Source organism: Bactrocera tryoni, chromosome 5, assembly GCF_016617805.1.
Source record: "Bactrocera tryoni isolate S06 chromosome 5, CSIRO_BtryS06_freeze2, whole genome shotgun sequence".
Taxonomy (NCBI): domain Eukaryota; kingdom Metazoa; phylum Arthropoda; class Insecta; order Diptera; family Tephritidae; genus Bactrocera; species Bactrocera tryoni.
The window spans coordinates 47,702,779-47,721,015 of NC_052503.1; the positions used below are offsets into that span (position 1 = coordinate 47,702,779).

The following is an 18,237-nucleotide window of genomic DNA, read 5'->3' on the forward strand; positions in this document are numbered from 1 at the left end:
TCAAAACGAACTTCCACTCTATTAGAGGAGCTGGCTCGAAAAAGCTACACTTGTTAAAAAGCTTGAGCGTGTCCAATGAGTGGCTCTCATCAGCATCTCCGGTGCACTGCGCACGCAGCACCCGTGGGCATTGTCGAAATTCTCTCCTCCTTCAACTGCATTTCTGAAAACTTGGATCATTACGTCGCAAAGGTCACTCGTGGTGACTTTTTCCCTGCTCACATACCGACGAGGGGATCTGGATGGGGAGAAGTCGCTTTAGAAAAAGCGCAGTGAGTTTTTTTCACGGATTGGTCGAAGCTAGCAGAGAAGGTTGGAGGGGGAGTTTTCGATAAGGAACTCTCCGTCACTGTAGTGTTTTGTTGTTCTTATTTGGTTGATAATCTAAATACTATTTTTTCATGGCGGAAAACTTCTGGGTATCTTTCAGTGGAAAGACCATTTACTTGGGCTTAGTAGGGAAACTGTGAATGTAGAGATCGACTTTCTTTAAAATGAACGGATGTAAGGGGTTATAAAACACAGTAACCTGGAGCTGTAAGCCAACTAAGACTCCTGGTGTATAGTAGGTTGACGGAGCTTGCAGGGTTAAACTTGTATGATTAAAACTCTTTTTCTTCGTGTCAATATTTGAGAAATTTGGAAAAATGATGCGGAACCTGCATTGGCAATAATTCCTATCTCGCTAAATATTATCAAATCATTTTATAGCCTATTTCAATTTTCTCCTTTGTATTGATTTATAATATAAACTACGGTTTCAAGAACCAATATGAAATTTTGTGATTACAAAAATCATAGCTTCCTCTAAACGCATTTTGCAGACACTCATAAACACATTAATTCTCACTTTTCTCGCTTTCTCTTTCTTCCCACAGAGTCTACGCAGCACGGCGTGGACGGCGGCCCTGTATCGTGGCGTTTAACGCTCGATCAGGATCTAATTGATACGCTCAAACGTAGCTTCCCAACTTGGTTTCAAGCGTCCGCCGGCAGTGACGGCAACAATACAACAAACACCAACAGTACAACAACAGCAGCAGGAGCAGCAGCAGCAGCTGTATTGACAACAACCGACGCATCAAGCAACGAAGCGGCAGAGATCTCCAAGCTCCCAACTGCAACAGTTGCCGAAACAAGCAAATGCAACAGCACAACAAATAGCAACTGCGACAACAACACCACCACCACCACCACCAGCAACATTATTATAAATATCGCAAAGAGCGTAAGCCATTGTACGACGCCCATTACCGTTGACACCACAAATCATTTGCATACACAACTGCCATATCTACACCACGACCATCATAAGCACCAGCCGCAACAACACCACCATCTGCTGCAGCAAAGTAACGGTAATAGCTTGAAGCGACACAGCAACGACAGCAAAAGCATCACATCACCACAGCTCAGCTGTAGCAGCGGTTACTCGGCGATTTTATCCTCTTCCTCGCCGTCTGCATCGCCAGCTTCGTCGATAGCATCGAATTGCTCGGTAGCTTCGTCGAAGAAGTCGACAGCGAGTCACAAGAGTAACAGCAGCAGCAGCAGTAGTAGTAGTAGTAGCAGCAGCAGTTCCTCCTCCTCCTCATCTTTAAATTCGGCGAAATTTTCCACGTCCTCCGCTAACTCAGCGTCTACGTGTGCGAAGGCTTCGCACGTCGCATCAAAGGCAACATCTACGAAATCCGCCAACACCGTTAACGGTGTACAACAGAAATCCGTCAACACCGCGGCCACAGCTGAAACGGGGAAGAAGTGCGCCGCGTCAAAAGCCGCTGTAAAATCGGCTGTCAAGTCGGTGGTGAAGGCACGCGACAAGTCCACATCAACGCTTTCGACAGCCGTCGCAGCGCTAGCGACCGCAAAGGCAACCGAGTCGAAGACAATCACCAAATCTGCTTCGCTGCACTCGCTGAGCAGCTGTTCCGGCGGCTCGGCATCGCTACTGGCAGCATTCTCATCGCCCGGCTCAACAGCAACCACCGTCGAGCTTATATCGGACACGTCGTGTAACGCGCTCCTGACAGCCACGCAGCTGAGTGGTAAAGTGGGTTTCGAGCACACATTTCAAGACGTCATACTGTTGCAGGAAGCATACGACGATATGTCAGAAGGTGAGTCGCCCCAGTCGACAGTCGAAAGTGATTGCGTGTAAAGCCGTTGATGGCATTGTGAGATAATCAAAAAAAAAAAAAATATTTTATTCTCGCGTTGTTTTTGTTGTCTTTTGCATTATTTTCATCTCGTCTTTCCGTTCGTCTCGTTACAGGTGAACAACGCTTGAATGCGGCGGCGGCATCATTCCTCGGCGGTGGTGGTATTAGCAGTGATGATGGCGCAAATTCCGATGGCTATGATGCGCGGCAATCACCGCCGAAGGCGATTGTCGATTCGAGTCCATTGCAGCCGGCGATGGATAAAAATAAAGAATGTGAGTGTTCAATTTTATTAAAGTAGCGCAAAAAAGCACCAACAACTTCATAAAAAATCTGTCAGAAAAGTTTTCTTTTCGAACCTTTTTGCAGCCAATTTGGGCAAATTTTCACATTACCGTAAATTGTATTTAAATTTTTTGTTTTATATTCTACTTCCTTAACTTCCTTTTCAGTTCCTTACTCTCCGCACGCGTTTCTGGCGCGATAATAAGTTTAAATATTTTTATTTTTCTTTCCCAGAGTTTCCAGCTCCCCTTTTAGTTGCTGTCAATTCCTGTAATTCGCACTTTTGTTTTTCTTTTCGAAAGATACACCATTTGTGCGTTAGAAAGTTTGCGAGTCGAAGCCTCATCAGTTCAGTTTTCCTTTTGCGAATTTGTTTTTTTGGAAAGTTTTCAATGTTATTTGCTACTTTTAGCAATATTGAACAGTTTGTGCCAGTAAAATCGATACTTTACCATGGAAATATTTGAATGTATCCGATAGGAAATGGGTTGCTGGATAATAACGGTTGAAACATTTCGAGGTTTCCTACTTTTCTAAATTCAAATTTAATAGGGAATGTTTATTATCTCCTTAAATAATATGCTTTCACGTTTATTTTTGGAAGATTATCACCTTCAAATGTTGGCATCGGCTACGTGTCAGCTGGTCCATCCGTTGAGTCCAATTTTCGATGACTCCTTCGAGTATTTCGACGGGTGACTGACGAATGAGTCGCGTGATATTGTGCTCCAAGGCCTGAATCGAAGCGAGATTGTCCGCATAGACTTTAGACTGATATCACATAATCTTGGTGGCCAATCGACCTAAAACGTGAAATTATCTTTTCACCGAAGTGTTCTCTCAATAAATCCGCTGATTGATGCGATGTGTGACAAGTGCCGCCGTCTTGTTGAAGCCAAATGTCGCCGAGATCACGAGATTCAATTTCAGTCGGTTACCATGACGCGATTACGATCACCATTGACGGTTACGTTCTCATCGGCATCATTTTTGAAGAAATATGGACCAATGATTCCACTGGCCCACAAACCACACCAAACCTTTGTTTTTCTAGATGAAATGGTAGCTCTTGAATCTCTTCAGGTTACTCTTCCTTCCAAATGTGCCAACTTTGCTTGTTTGCATATCCATTGAGCCAGAAATGGATCTCAATTTTCAACAAAATGTGGTTCGAAAACGTCGAATCCTCTTGGAACTTTTCAAGAGCACATAGAGCGAAGCGATCTCTCTGGAGAAGTCCGAGTTGCTGCGAACTTCACCAAATCGACTTTTCTCGCTCTTCGTATAAACCTCAGCTACGGTTGCATATCTTCTTCACTGCGTGCTGGACGTGGTCTATTCGTTCGAATATTATCCAATAATGAATGCTAAGACTCAAAAACGAGGATAGGGTTACGAATAGTAGGCCGATTATGTTAACTATAAGTTGAGCGAAGCGCGCAAAACACATTCTTTAGAGGCGCGAATTTTCGTGATAAAGTAGAGCGATTTGTAAACGTTGTTCAGGCGTAGGACTTTGAAATAAGCACAGATGATATCTTAAGAATTACTTCACCAGTGTGAAATTCGGTGTGGGCCAAACATTCTCATTAAACGTCGTGAAAATTGCTGAAATCGTTCGAAAACCACGCCTACCTCCCATATAAGAAATTTTATTAATTCCATCTGACTTTTTCCTGATTTTCCATCCTTTGGATGAAGTTTCCGTCAGTGCATGGGTATACTACATATTACTGCAATAAATGTTAAGTGAAAACCATGTGCAAACTCCAATTCCAACAGGGCCTTACAACTCACATTCAAATCCGAGTTGTGTCGTTTGCGCAAAGTTTGCAAATCAATGCAATATTGTTGACAACTAAAATCAAAGAGTACATCAGCACAAAAAGTTTGATATGTTTGCAGTCTATTAAGTTCTTTTATGTTCTTGACAGTTTTTAATCTTTTTTGCCTTTCGTAAACACAAAATTGATGTGAGCGCAAATTCAAAGTGCTGCGAGAGCAGCCCGACCAAATTTTGCTGACACAATATTGTCAAAGAGTTTGAGTTTAAGTGTATGTTAGAGTATGAGGAAGTCTTGTTTTTGAACTATGTTCCTTTGATTTTTTTTATATCTTGTTTGATGATTTTTTTCTATAAATTGCAAAAACTGTTTTTTATTTTAATTTATTGGGATTCGAACTTTACTCCAGAGAAGGCTTTGAATTTTTTTAAGTTTGTCCTTAAGTTTATGAAATTTAAATTTGACTGACTGCCTTTCCGAAGCCTAAAGCAGTGCTTATGCAAAGTTAGTGCACCCAAATGTAGTTTTTCTTACCCTGTGTTCAAATGGTTTGAAACAAAAATGAACATTTCTGGAAGCTATATGACAGTCACAGATATCAACGGAGGTGCTTTAACAGTATTTTTTAAAATTAGTCCATAAGAACTGCTCTGAATCCATGAAAGTAATAATTTGTATAATTATTTTTTAAATAAAAAAGAGCAGGCAATATTTAAGGTTAGGCTATGGGAGGTAACAGTTGAGAAAGAAAGCACTCTTCGACCTGACGGTGTTAAGAGATATCACTTTTAAGGCAATGAAATTGTAGACGAAAGTTGCTAGACGGATAAGATAACAAAACTCATTGTTTCACTAATTAGGTGTCACCAAAAAAGTCCTTTGCGTATGTACAGGCACAGTGGCCAAGCTAAGTTTTTGTTGTAGTGTAAAAAAATATTACCCAAATAATTTTGAAGAATGTTGATGAGTTGCCAGTCTTAACCGAATATAAATGCGGGTTTGTTCAGGTTCACCAACATGAGGACGGTGTGGGAGGATCAGAGTTTTCAAAAAGAAGAAAAAAGTGAGTTGAATTCTCCCGATTACCCGCCATTCTTCTTCGCTTGCACGGTTATGGCTGTTTATAACAGCGCGCCAAACGTTCTACCTTTTCGCAATTTGGCCCCAATTCGAGATAGCAAGTGCAGCCAGCTCCCGCTCCACCTGATCTCTGCAACGGAGTGGACGTCTTCTTTTTCCTCTGCTTCCCCGGCGGGTACTGCGTCGAATACTCTAAGAACTGGTGTTGATTTCATCCATTCGGACGACATGACCTAGCCAGCGTGGATGTTGTCTTCCGCAGAACCTTTCTCTCGAAAACTTGTAACGTCGACTCATCAGATGAAGTCATTGTCCCTACCTCTGCATCATATAGCAGGACGGGGATGATAAGTGACCTGTAGAATTTGATTTTTGTTCGTCGTCAGTTTCAGTCTGAAGTAGCACCTGTAGGCAAGAGTTATTCTGCATGGAATTTCGCGCCTTCATCGTTGTTGCTGTTAATATTGGTTCCAAGATAGACGAAATTATCTACAACTTCGAGGTTATGACTGTCAACAAGGACATGGGAGCCCATTAGCGAATGCAACGACTGTTTCTTTGTTGACAGGAGATATTTCGTTTTGTTCTCGTTTAAGACAAGACCCTTACGCTTCGCTTCCTTATAAAGCCTGGAGCGAGCCTTTATACACTCTTGTATAAGATTGTACCTTCTATATTTGGAACTGCAGCTCGTATTATTTTCTGCAGCAATAGATTGAAGAAGTCGCACGATAGTGAGTCTCCTTGTCTGAAACCTCGCTTGTTATCGAAGTGCTCAGAGAAGTCATTTCCGATCCTGACGCAGCTTTTGGCCTTGCTCAAGGTCAGCTTACACAGCCGTATTAGTTTTGCAGGAATACCAAGTTCAGACAAAGAGGCATAGAAGCAGTTTCTAAAGGGGGGTCTATCATGCAAGGCTGTTTTTCACTCGGGTTGTTTTTTTACGTGGCGGGTTCCAAATCCAGCGTACAAAATCGAAGTTTCGCTTTCTCTCTTAAAGAGAATACCTTCAAAAGTATGTTTTGTGGCTACACAGAGGATACTTGGTCTAAAAGTGGAAGTCGACTGCTTGAGCCATATGTAAAAGAATCGGTTTCCCATGCGAATGGCGCTCAGAGAACTTTTTTCACTTGCGTGAACTTTAAATACAACAAAAAATACTATATCCGCTTAGAATCCCAATCCGAGCTGAGTTGTGTTACGTAATAATATTTTAGTTTACAAGCAAATAATTGAATCATAAATTTAGTTATGCAGAGCTGAAAGATTTTTAATTTTCGGCTTTTATTTTAATGAATTCAATTTCATTGCTCATGCATATTTCAAATATGAGTTTGCATTTCAAATGACATTAAAATGCATATGTATGTAAGTAGGTGTGGTTTGCTCCCTGCAGCATCCCCGGCACAGCCGGTGGAGAGCGAATCACGCAAAATAAGGCTGCGCAGAGGATTCGAATAAAAACATCTGTGTCATTGGACATCAGCATCGGCAGCGCACAGCTTTGACCAACGATTTTTGTCATATATATACATACATACATACATATGTATATGAATGATTGTATATATATGTTTAATAAAATATTAATTTAGTGCCTTATTAAACACTGTAATTCAGTTGTTCATCTCATCGCACGGCGGGGAAGCACTTGGATTTTCGGCAATTCATCGCTAAGTTAAATATGGTTTGCTGCCACAGCCGCCCATCATAGCATGCAATTTGCCAACTGAAATCGTTGCATATGATTAAATTATTTATGTACATAAGCATACACATACATACAGAAGCTATTTATCATTTTTCGGTCAAAATAAATATGTAAGTCACGTCGTGCCATTTGTGCTGACGCCAGTGGTGGGTGGTTTCGCGACCCACTGAGTGATTGAGTAGGCGATGAGCCACCATCTGCTGTTAACTCATCATTTAGCTGTGCTGAATTTCAAAGGCAAAAGTTGTACATACATACAAGCTTTATATACTTTCGAGTTCTTGCTTCAATATAGCATAGCTTTTCACTTAGTTCTTCTCAGCACATCTTAAAGATGGATTTGGCTTAACGTTACTTAACTTACCTGAGGTAAATTTTCATATTAATTTTTGATCAAATTTATATTTTTATACCCTTGGATTTAATGCCCAGGAAAAACGTCGGATATCCTATAAAGTATACTCGTACATACAAATGATTGGCAAGACGTGCTGTGTCTGCTTAGCCATACCCGTCTTTCTATCTGTCTGTTGATCTGTTCTGCTATCATTATTTGATATATGTACGCGAGCTAGTCCCTTAGTTTTTGAGCTCTTTGGTCGGAACCGTCGATATCAGATCACTATAGCAAAGAGCTGTCAAATAAACTGACCGAACGAACTCAAGTCCATGTATGGAAAACTTTTTCATGTGACCGGGTAGCTTCACTAAATTTGACACAGATAATTATCAGAGGGCGCACTATAAGATTTGAAGAAGAGGTTCAGATCGGACAACTATAGCATATAACTTCCTTGCAAACTGACCCATAAAACTCAAGCCCTTGTATGGAAAACTTTTTTGTTTGACGAGATATCGTCATGAAATTTTATACAGATCGTTTTTCGAAGCAGAGCTAGAATCTTTGAGGAAATTGTTCAAATTGGGCTCCTATAAAATATAACTGCCATACGAGTACTAACTGACCGAAAGTATTGAAGACCGAAGTATTGAAGCTCTTGTATAGAAAACTCTTTTACTTGACGAGTTATCTTCACGAAATTTGGCATGGAATATTCTCTGAGGTAACGCTACAATCTCTCGACAAATTGTTGAGATCGAACAACTATAGCATATAGCTGCCATACAAACTGATCTATAAATCTCAGATACTTCTATGAAAAACTTTTGTGTTTGACAAGATATCTTCATGGCATTAGGCTTAGATTTATAGCAAAAGCATCGCTGTAAAATCCAAAGAAATTGTTTAGATCGGATAGCTATAGCATATATGGAGCTGCCATTCAATCTGATCGATTAAAATGAAGAAAAACTTCCTTTTATAACATTTTATGCTACAAAAATGCAGCTATGAAAGGTTTATAGCTGCGTTGCAACCGAATTCTACATGTTTCCTTACTTGATTTGCTTTCTTTCTGTCATTGTAATAAGACTTAACATAATTTACCTTAACTTATCTTGACTTACCCTGTAAATTAACTCGTCATAATTTAACTTAAATCAATTTTGTTTCAATTAAGCTTATTTAAGGGTGAAAGAAACGGCGAAAATTTATTTAGAAAACCAAAAAGATAATGCTTACTAAAACAGGTGCTATAAATACCTCATGGGATCTCAGCCTTACTGAGCGTTAGGTGGGATTATAAAGTTTAAAAATACTTCGTTCGTATTTCGCTTTCCTGCAGTCATTGTACGTTTAATTGCAATTTGTAACCAAAAATTTAAAAACATTGTTCCTTCTAATTTAATTTTTGTCTTTTTTTTTGAAATTCCATTTTATGGGCAATTTCGCCTGCAGCGTTGCCGCAGACTTTTATAATTTATAAGTCTTAAAACTTAATACTCAACTCGTGCATGTAAAGCATATTCTGCGGATATAAAAAAATTTATATGGAATTATGTATACATATATATATATATATATATATATGTATATATACATTTGCGGTCATCGTCGAGCAGCTAACGAATGTTTAGCGCAAAAGCATTAGCGAAAATTAAAATAAACTTTTAATTTGCCTGAACTTGTGTGCTCAGAATTCTGCTGCTGTAATGCTCCCACTCAACACGGCACATAAGCACTTAAGCACGTACATAAGTGTCTATATATCAGTTTCGTTTGGGAACGACTGGCAGTTATGACTTGTCGAAGAATTGGTCAAATTGTAGCAATTAGTGTTTTATTGTTTTTTGCTCATAAAAACTACATTCGTCGCACATTACAGTTAATGACTGCAGTTGTCAAGTCTGAGGGCAAGATAAATGCTCTTGCAAAGAAAAGTAAGAAGAAAATAGGGTTAAAAGTTTTGGTTATTGATTCTCTGAAAAAACAACAACAAGAAAAGAAATTAGGTTTAATACACTAACGATCTATAACTATATTCGTGTGGTTTGCTAAGAGATCGAGTCACTTAACTAATATTCCAATATTACGAACATGCATTGGAAAGTCATCGCCCCTCGGCGTCTTTTTCAGTATGTGTCATTAGTTTGAAGACTAACAACAATAATTTTTTTCACTCAAATACCATATATCGTGCTTTGTACCCGAAAAAATGTTTTTGTGTTTAGTTCTTTAACAGTACTTTAATAGAAATAAAACCTCAGCCAAAAGTCATCGTATTTCGGTGGAAGCTTATGGTGAACAAGCTCTAGCTGAGTCAACGTGTCAAAAGCTGTTAGTACAATTTAAAAGTAGTGATTTTGACTTCGAAGGCGAAGTACCTTCTGGGAGTTCAAAACAGTTCGAAGATGAGGTTAGGTTAGTCTGGTAGAGCAATGAGCCACGCATGGACCATTTTTGGTCCTTTGCGATACTAGCTGGAGTTCATTTGCTACGTCAAAGAGTCATACCTTAGATTGCTTGGGAATTTTAACATACTTGCGGCTTCACTATCGATACCTCTTCCAGTGTATCATACCGTGAGAATCCCTTATGCTTACAGCGTAGTGTTGCCAATGTGGGACAAGTGCACAAGAGCTGCTCCATGGGTTTCCCAATGTTCATAACGTTTTCGGGGGTCAGCGGTACACCATTCTTGGCAATCCCGTCCACTATTTCCTTGGCATCGATAACTTTATGTAGAATTTAAGTCGCTTGCTTCTGGCGACAATCTCTGCTGTTGCCCTTCTTTTCAACACACTTCTAGCCGATATGCGCAGCACTGATTGCTGCTTGGTTGTCCACGTAGATTTCAACTCTGGCATCAGGTAATGCTCAAAATTTGGTGGTAACTTATGTGGAAAACCGAAAACCGATTACCGAAAAACGCGCGGAATTTGTGACTAGTCACCAGATAGTAATTTTCCTTCATGCAAGACCAGTTAAAAACTATTTGAAAGACAGCGGTTGAAAAATTTTGCCCAAAAATTGGCTTGATTCATTCTTGGCCACCAAGTCGGCGCAATTTATTTGGTATGAAATCCACAATTGGCCAGAGAGATGGGGAAATTTTATAGAGACAGTAAGGCAATGGTTTAAATAATACTAGTGTACATGTTTTTCTCAAGGAGACATTCAAATATTGTTATAGACCCAGCTATGGCGTAACTTATTGACTCGATAACCATATTTAAGGGAAATTAATTTGATTTACCGGTCAGTCTGTATGGAAGGTGTGTTCTTCGTAGATTGTAATATTGTCTTAGACAATTACCATGTCAAATTTCCTGAAGATATCTCGTAAAATAAAAAAAAAAATCCATACAAGGACTGGCTTTTGATTGATCAGTTTGTATGACAGCTATATGCTATAGTGGTCCGATCTAAACAATTTCTTAGGTTATTGTACCATTGCCTTGGATAATATTCCATACCAAATTTCGTGAATATCTCTCGACGAATAAGAAAGCTTTCCATGCAAGCACTTGATTTCGATCGGTCAGTTTGTATGGTAGCTGTTTGTTATAGAAGTCCGATATCGGCCGTTTCGGCATATTAAAAGTTTCCTGGCGAAGAAAGGAGGTGTGCAAAATTTCAAAGCGATATCTTAGAAAATGGAGGATTATGACTATGAGCAATAAATAGTAAGACTTTGTTCATATTTTTGAAATTATTAATTTTTTTAATTTTCTTTCAAACCTCAGTTATTTAATAAGGATAAAAATAGCATGTGGTGCTGCCACTTGACTCAGGTATCACATAATCGTTCTTAATAATTTTACTAAAGTAAAATTTTTCAGCAGGTGGCAACTTTTCTCAATAGTTATTTTAATTTAAGCTTTCTTCACGTTTTTAGTGTCCCAAGCTTTATGAAAAAAGTGAAACAAATGGCAAGCAATAACTTTAAAATGTGTGACTTTAAGACCCGAAAAATGCAAGAGTTCACAAGGTTAACATTAAGTTTAATTTTAAGGAAATATAATTTTAATATTTCCATGTATAAATTAAAAAAAAAAATAAGATAAAAAAATAAAAGTAAAATATAAATAAAATAAAAGCAAAAAAAAAATAATAAATAAAAGTAAAAATAAAAAAAAATCTACCAAAAAAACAAAAAATAAAAAAAAAAAAAAAAAATAAAAAAAAAAATAAAAAAAAAAAAATAACTATAAGTAAAACAAAAAATAAAAAAATAAAGTAAAAATAAAATAAAAATGGAAAAAAGTAAAAAAAAAAAAAGCTTCCCCCCTAATGTACACCAGCTGTACATCGATTATTGCTGCCCCGCAGGGCAATGCACATTAAATATAAATATCTGGTTAATGCATTTTTCAGACGTGAATTTACTTTTGCAGGCACTAAAGTTTTCATTCATTTTATTTTTATTTTTATTTTTCATTTATTACTTTGTTTATAATTTTCGAAAATTTCAATTCACATTGTCCCTAAACGTAAATTTCATTGATCAATTTCCGTTTATCACGCACACTCGTACAACAGTTTTATGTGCCGTTAATTTTACGACGCCTGCAAAACATACGCACACACGCTCAGTACATACATATGTATGTAGAAATAAATAAACTCAAAAATGCGCTCACCTTATTGTTGTTGTTGGCATTTTTGTAATATCTTATGGCATTTTTATTTGTTATTGTTGTTTGGCTGCCATGTAAATCACGTAATCGATTACGTTTTTGGCAAATGGCGCTAATGTTGGCCACCTTACTCGCGCCAGCGTTCAAATGCCAATGTGTGTGTGTGTTTGTTTGCCTTTGCTCGTAAATAAATTTTCGTATGGCCAAAGCTGCCAGGGTAATCAATACAAATATAAATAATCGATAGAAAGGAAATTGGACAAGACTTGGGTATTCGTATTCGTATGCCTACATAAATATGTGTATATGTAGATATGTATGTACATACATACATATAGTATGTTAAGTGATATAGGTATATACAATATACACAGTTAATGTTAAATTTTCTGAATTTCGGTTTCCGAATTTTCTTCTGGGAAGCACATTAGCTGTTAATACCGTTACATTTATTAATGCAACATTAGTTTTTACATTTCCATTTTATATTTTATACTTATGAGTTTACTTTCAAATATAGTGTCAATATTGAAAATATTTTAACAATTCAATCAAATTAAGTATCTAAAACATGTGGCAACCACTTCCTAAAATATATATTCAAGCCTTACACCATATTGAAATATTGCTTCTGTCATAATAATTTTTTGAAACATTTTTAAGGGGTGGCAACACTGCAAACATTTTTTAATTATAAAATTTTCATATTTATTCGTTTGTCAAAATAATTAAGTTTTCTTCCAAATTTTGATGAGAGCATATTTTTTTAAATAAGTGGCAACTCTCATGAAAAATTTTCTAATTTTGGAAAACGATATTTTTAAGAAGGTGGTAACCCCTTAAATATATTTACAGCTATAAAATTTGCGGTACCCTTATCAAAGTAATTAATTGATGTTCTTACTTAAAAAAAATATTTTTTTAATAGGTGGCAATGTTCATAAAAAAAAACTTCCAAATCTAAAGAAAATAATATTTTTAAGAAGGGAAAAAATTTTACGGTGCAAATACCAAAATAATTAATTAGTCTTCTCAATTAAAAAAAAATATTATTTAATAGGTGGCAACCCTTCCTAATAATAGTCGGAAGTGTTAGCATTTATAACCCGCCTCTGTACTCATATACATATGTATATTAATATTAATATTACTAGTCATCTTTTTTGAAAATAATTTCAAAGAGGTGGCAAGGTTCTAAACTTTTTGGTTCAATTAAATTTTTCGATGCAAGTCATCCCACAAAAATTTATTGAATTGATTAATCGGATTTTATTAGTAAACTTTTTCAAACAGGTGGCAACCCTTCAAAAATATTTATAGCTACAAAATTTACGGTACTCTTATCAAAGGTGTTCCCAATTAAAAAAGCAACATTTTCTTAATAGGTGGCAACCTGCCCAAAAAAAAAGTCGAAAGTGTTAACTTTTTTAACCGCTTTAAAAGGTTGTAAGCCTTCTGTACACGTGTATGACTAGTCACATTTTTTGCATATAATTTCAAACAGGTGGCAAGTTTCTAAATTTTTTTATTAAATTAAATTTTTCGATACGAGTCATCCGACAGATATTCTATTGAAAATTGGTTAATCGGTTATTTTTATTATTAGTATTTTTCGAACAGGTGGCAACTATCTAAATTATTTTCCTTAAGCTTTGTGAAGAAATCCAACAGACAATTATTTTAATCAGTTCGGACTGTTAAAATAATATATCTGAAAATCTTTGCTCTCTTTTTTTCTCTCTTAAGTTTCGTGTATCAGAAGGGTATTCAGACAGAGCTTCCTGCAATATTATCTCAACGATCTGAAGTCACGTGTGAAAACTATTTTATTTTTAGTAGAAAAGAGTTAATTTTCAAGACTTTTTATGGAATCTTGTGCTTAGAATCGTCAAAAAACGTTTATCCTGAAATCACTGCGACTTTCGGAATTTCTGAGAAAGCTAAAATGCAATAAGAATTGAGAGTCCTTAATGGAGACAACCTTAAATAATCGCAAAAGCATTGTGAATATCAAAAAAAAACATTTCTTGAGTAAATTTTGAGTATATATATATTTAGCAATGTTCTCTGAAAATTTTGGTTCGATCCGGTAGATAATTTCGAAGATATGTGAGTATTTGTAAGATTTCTTTACACTTGAAGTAATCGGCTCCTCAAAATGTAAAGACGTTTTCTCGAAATTGCTTCGAAAAGACTGAGCCAATTGGCGTGAAATATTCAAACGAATTCCTTTGATATTTTTTCAGAGTAATGAGTAATGTTAATGATAAGATAAGATTTACGATAATATATTTTGATTTTTTCAGTCACTCTGAAGTGGAAATTTTTTCATAAAAACCGAGAAGCCACAATTTTGTAAAAAAAAATTGTAAATAGTCCAATCCAATCAAATGATAATCTTTTTTCTCAGTCCCTCCTAGAGATCGGCTTCGGGATCTTTGATCCAATGTTTTTCCAGATAAACTACCGGTTATTGAAGCACATTTCAGTTTGCTATTTACACAATTTTTCTATTATTTAATTAAATTACTCTTCAATGAAATTTTCAAAAAGCCTTTCTACTCTCGCAAGTGGATATAACCGCCTAAACTGACCACAAACCAAAAAAAAGACCAAGTGAAAAGTGCCTTAACGGTAAACAAATGTGTTATTATGGCAAATCCAAACAAAATTGATTTGCGTTTTCGCACAACTTTTGCACTTAGCGAGCCACTTGTGCCCTACTTTAAATAAACAAACATACATTTGTTGTCGTTGTAATAGTTGTTGTGCTTCATCCACTTTGTCTAGCTGTTGGCCTAAATGCGACGTAATGATTTTGTGTTCCCAATTTTTCCATTTCGTTATTTCTTATTAACGTTGTTGCTGTTGTTTTTGTGCAACAATGTATTAGCAACCTTTGCGCTCCGAAACAGCTTCCGCTTTCGCTTAGCGCTGAGTAATTAAGTGCCAGCGCGTCATATGCAAGCGAACGGCTGAGCGGTGGCTGGCCCAGCGCACCTCACCAGCTGGTTGTCATCTTCGTCATTTTTGACAGGCACACATCAAAATGTTGTGAGCTACGCGCTGCTGGTGACGGCGCAAGCTGTATGTGTAATCGACTGCGCGTGTGTGTGCGTGTATATGACTCTTTAATTAAAATCCATTCATGGGCGCTTGTATGCTTTTTGGCGGCTTTTGAAAAAAATATGGAAATTTTCGAAAATCTTTTGGATTTGGTTTATTTTTACGTTGTTGTTGTTTGTTGTTGATGTGCGCGGCAACATTTGAAGTTGCCGTCGTTATTAATTTTCATAAAACCCAATATTCGGTTAATATATATATTTTTTTTTGTTGTTGGTAAACATAATTTGGCAGCAATTTCGCATTTTGCACATGAAAAGGGCGTAAAAATTCGGTTTATGAGCAAATATTTGTTGTGATTTGCGCTCTGCGTTTATTTTGTAGCGTTTTATACATAATGAGCGGATTATTCTAATCGATTTGGCTGTGTAAATTAGCTTACTTGCCTTCAATGGCGGTTGCTGGAGTTTAATCTTGATCAAGTTGCTCATACGACACGTACGCCTTTGCGAATATGTTGTGTCTTTGCAATGGAGGCAGGCGTTGAAGTTCAGATACGCTGATTTTTATTAAGTTCTACTGTCAATTTAATGATGCGCATTTTAGTGGAGAAAGGCAATACTATTTCGTACGCATGTATATATATGTATTTTCATTATTTAACAACTTGCTTTTCAAACGTCTCTGGAAGTTTCAGTCTTTGTCCCAAAAATAAGAATTCAGCATAATCAAGCTTTTTATTTTCAATTTGAAACGTGCCTTATTCATTTTACTTTTACCAAAAATTTTATATGGACTTTTTTAATCTCTTGCAATAAATTATTTATCTCCAAAGTTAACAAATCCATAACTTTAAATAAGTGTTATTCTAATGCAAAATTATCCGTTCTACAAAAAAGGTTCAAATGATTTTTTTCTTAAAAACATTACTTTAAAAGTTATATGCAGTTAAAGTTTTGCATCGAATGTACTATATTCAAGCAGTATGGTACACCATGTCGTATGAGTATCACAGATTGGATAAATCACTTGCATTAATGCTCTATGTTACTCATACGACATGGTGTACTATATCTTTACACTAACTTCTTATAAAGAACTTTAACTGCATATAACCTAAAAAGAACCCGGTACTTTTAAGTGAAACTCAGATAGTAGAAGAAAGAAGAACCGAAACTAGCAGAAGGATCTTATCCCAAATAAGCTTAAGCATACAAAATCAGCTTAAAACATCTAACAGGCAGAAGAAAGATGTAAAAAGCGAATGCGTCCCAACGGATAAAATCGAAATCATTACTCAGTTTATACAAAATCGCAAAAAAAAATATATTTCGCTCTTAAAATGCGTCAAGAAGAGACTTCGATGTGCTGAAATACATTTATCTTGAACCTTAAATGATTGCAGAAATACTATATTTTGTAATGAATACGAAATAAGACTTTTTGGCTCAGATAGTATATGGTACGTGCGATGTAAAGTGGGAGAACAGTTTAAAAAATGTGTGCCTAAGACAGACCGTAATGGAAGGAGAATGCGGGATAATCTTGTGTTGCTCTTTAAATGTGGAGTTGAAGATCTGACAGTAATTAATGGAACTGTAAACGTAGAAGAGCATCAATTTGAAACCATAATTTAATTATTTTTTTTTTATTTTTTATTTTTATTTTGTTTTTATTTTTATTTTTTTTTATTTTTTTTAAATTAAAATTTTTTTTTTTTTTTTCCATTTTTTTTTTTTTATTTTTGTTTTATTTTTTTATTTTTTATTTTATTTTTTATTTTTATTTTTTTTTTTTATTTCTTTTTTTATTTTTTAAATTTTTTTTTTCTATATATTTTCTAATTTTTAAAAATTTTTCTGTTGTTGTTTTTGTTTTTGGTAATAAAAATTTTGGAGAATAGCTAAATATATCAATTGGACTCGCCGGACAATAGCTTTGATCTGAGGTAAATCGAGAACTTTTCAAAGTTAAAGTAACGAAGAAGAAACCTAAAACTTTAGAAAATTTTCACTAAAATATGAAACATATTTTAACTTTCAACCATCTAAAATTTAGTGGAATCTATGCCAAATCATATAAAGGCTGTCATAAAAACAATATAGTTCCATAATTCTCCTATGAACATTGAATTTTAAGTATACCAAGAAATAATAACTCTCTTTCTCTCACACGCCAACTTCTCAATAATGGTAGCAACACAACATTAACGCATTAATACCTAAAGTATATCAATATTTCAAAGGAAATTTTTTTATTTTTACTTGCCCTTAGTTGCTTTGTGTGTTTTTTTGCTATTTTTCTCATTCTGCTTAATGCTTTTTTGTTGGTTTCTTTACTATTGCACTGACACACTGCTTCACTTGACACCAGAAGCCCCCCAGTGGTTAAGTTTTCCACTCAAGTACTTGATTTTCTGTTTTTACTTCCAGAGAGTGAATACTTCTGAATTCTTTGTTCATTTCAGTTGTCAAAAAGTATTTTATTGTTAACGAGCGCAAAAAATGTAAGCGCCACATGTGCCTCAAAACCGCACACATCGACCGTTATATTTTATAAGTTGCTGGAAAAGTTAAAGGAAGCAAAAAAAAAAAAAGAAAAAATCAGGATTTTATATAATGTCGTAGGTACCAGTATAGAAGTTAACAAATTACTCGAATAGTGTTTTAATTCAAATGTAAAAAAAAGTTCTTCTTACTGCTCAAAATAATAGTTTCTTTGATATTCTCCACTTATTGTATGCATTATAACTCTATAAGTACTCGTTAAACGTTGTTTTTATTATGGTTGAGAATTGCAGGCGCACATGTATTAGTTGGGTGAAATGAAGAAATCTGCAGGCCTTTTAAAAGCTTTCTACCATTTCTGATGTTAAAGTTGCGTTTCAATTCTTATGTGCTATCGAATTTCAGTGACTTAAAGGCATACACATTTACGAACTGCCATAAAACTATTAATTAAGTGTGCTATATGCTTAAGTACGCCATGGCGTATGATGAACAAAATTGCATACTAGCTCCAACTGTCAATTTTTTTCATTATTTAACACATTTGCACTAGCCTAAACAACTTAATATCGCCAACAGTCTGTGTAAAGCTTAATTTGGAGCAGCAAAGGTCTACTGCGAAAAAAAAATCCCCGCATTAATTTCAATTTCATAAACTCATCAAG

At 35.8% G+C, this 18,237-nt stretch overlaps 1 protein-coding gene across 1 annotated transcript in view; it reads left to right on the forward strand.

Annotated features, from left to right (window-relative positions):
* The window catches only part of LOC120776962, a 232,324-nt gene that overhangs the window by 201,193 nt on the left and 12,894 nt on the right, over positions 1 to 18,237 (forward strand). The window contains exons 2-3 of the mRNA XM_040108053.1: positions 879 to 2,120; positions 2,276 to 2,437. Of these exons, the coding sequence (XP_039963987.1) occupies positions 879 to 2,120; positions 2,276 to 2,437 (1,404 nt within the window). The remainder of the gene's footprint in view (positions 1 to 878; positions 2,121 to 2,275; positions 2,438 to 18,237) is intronic.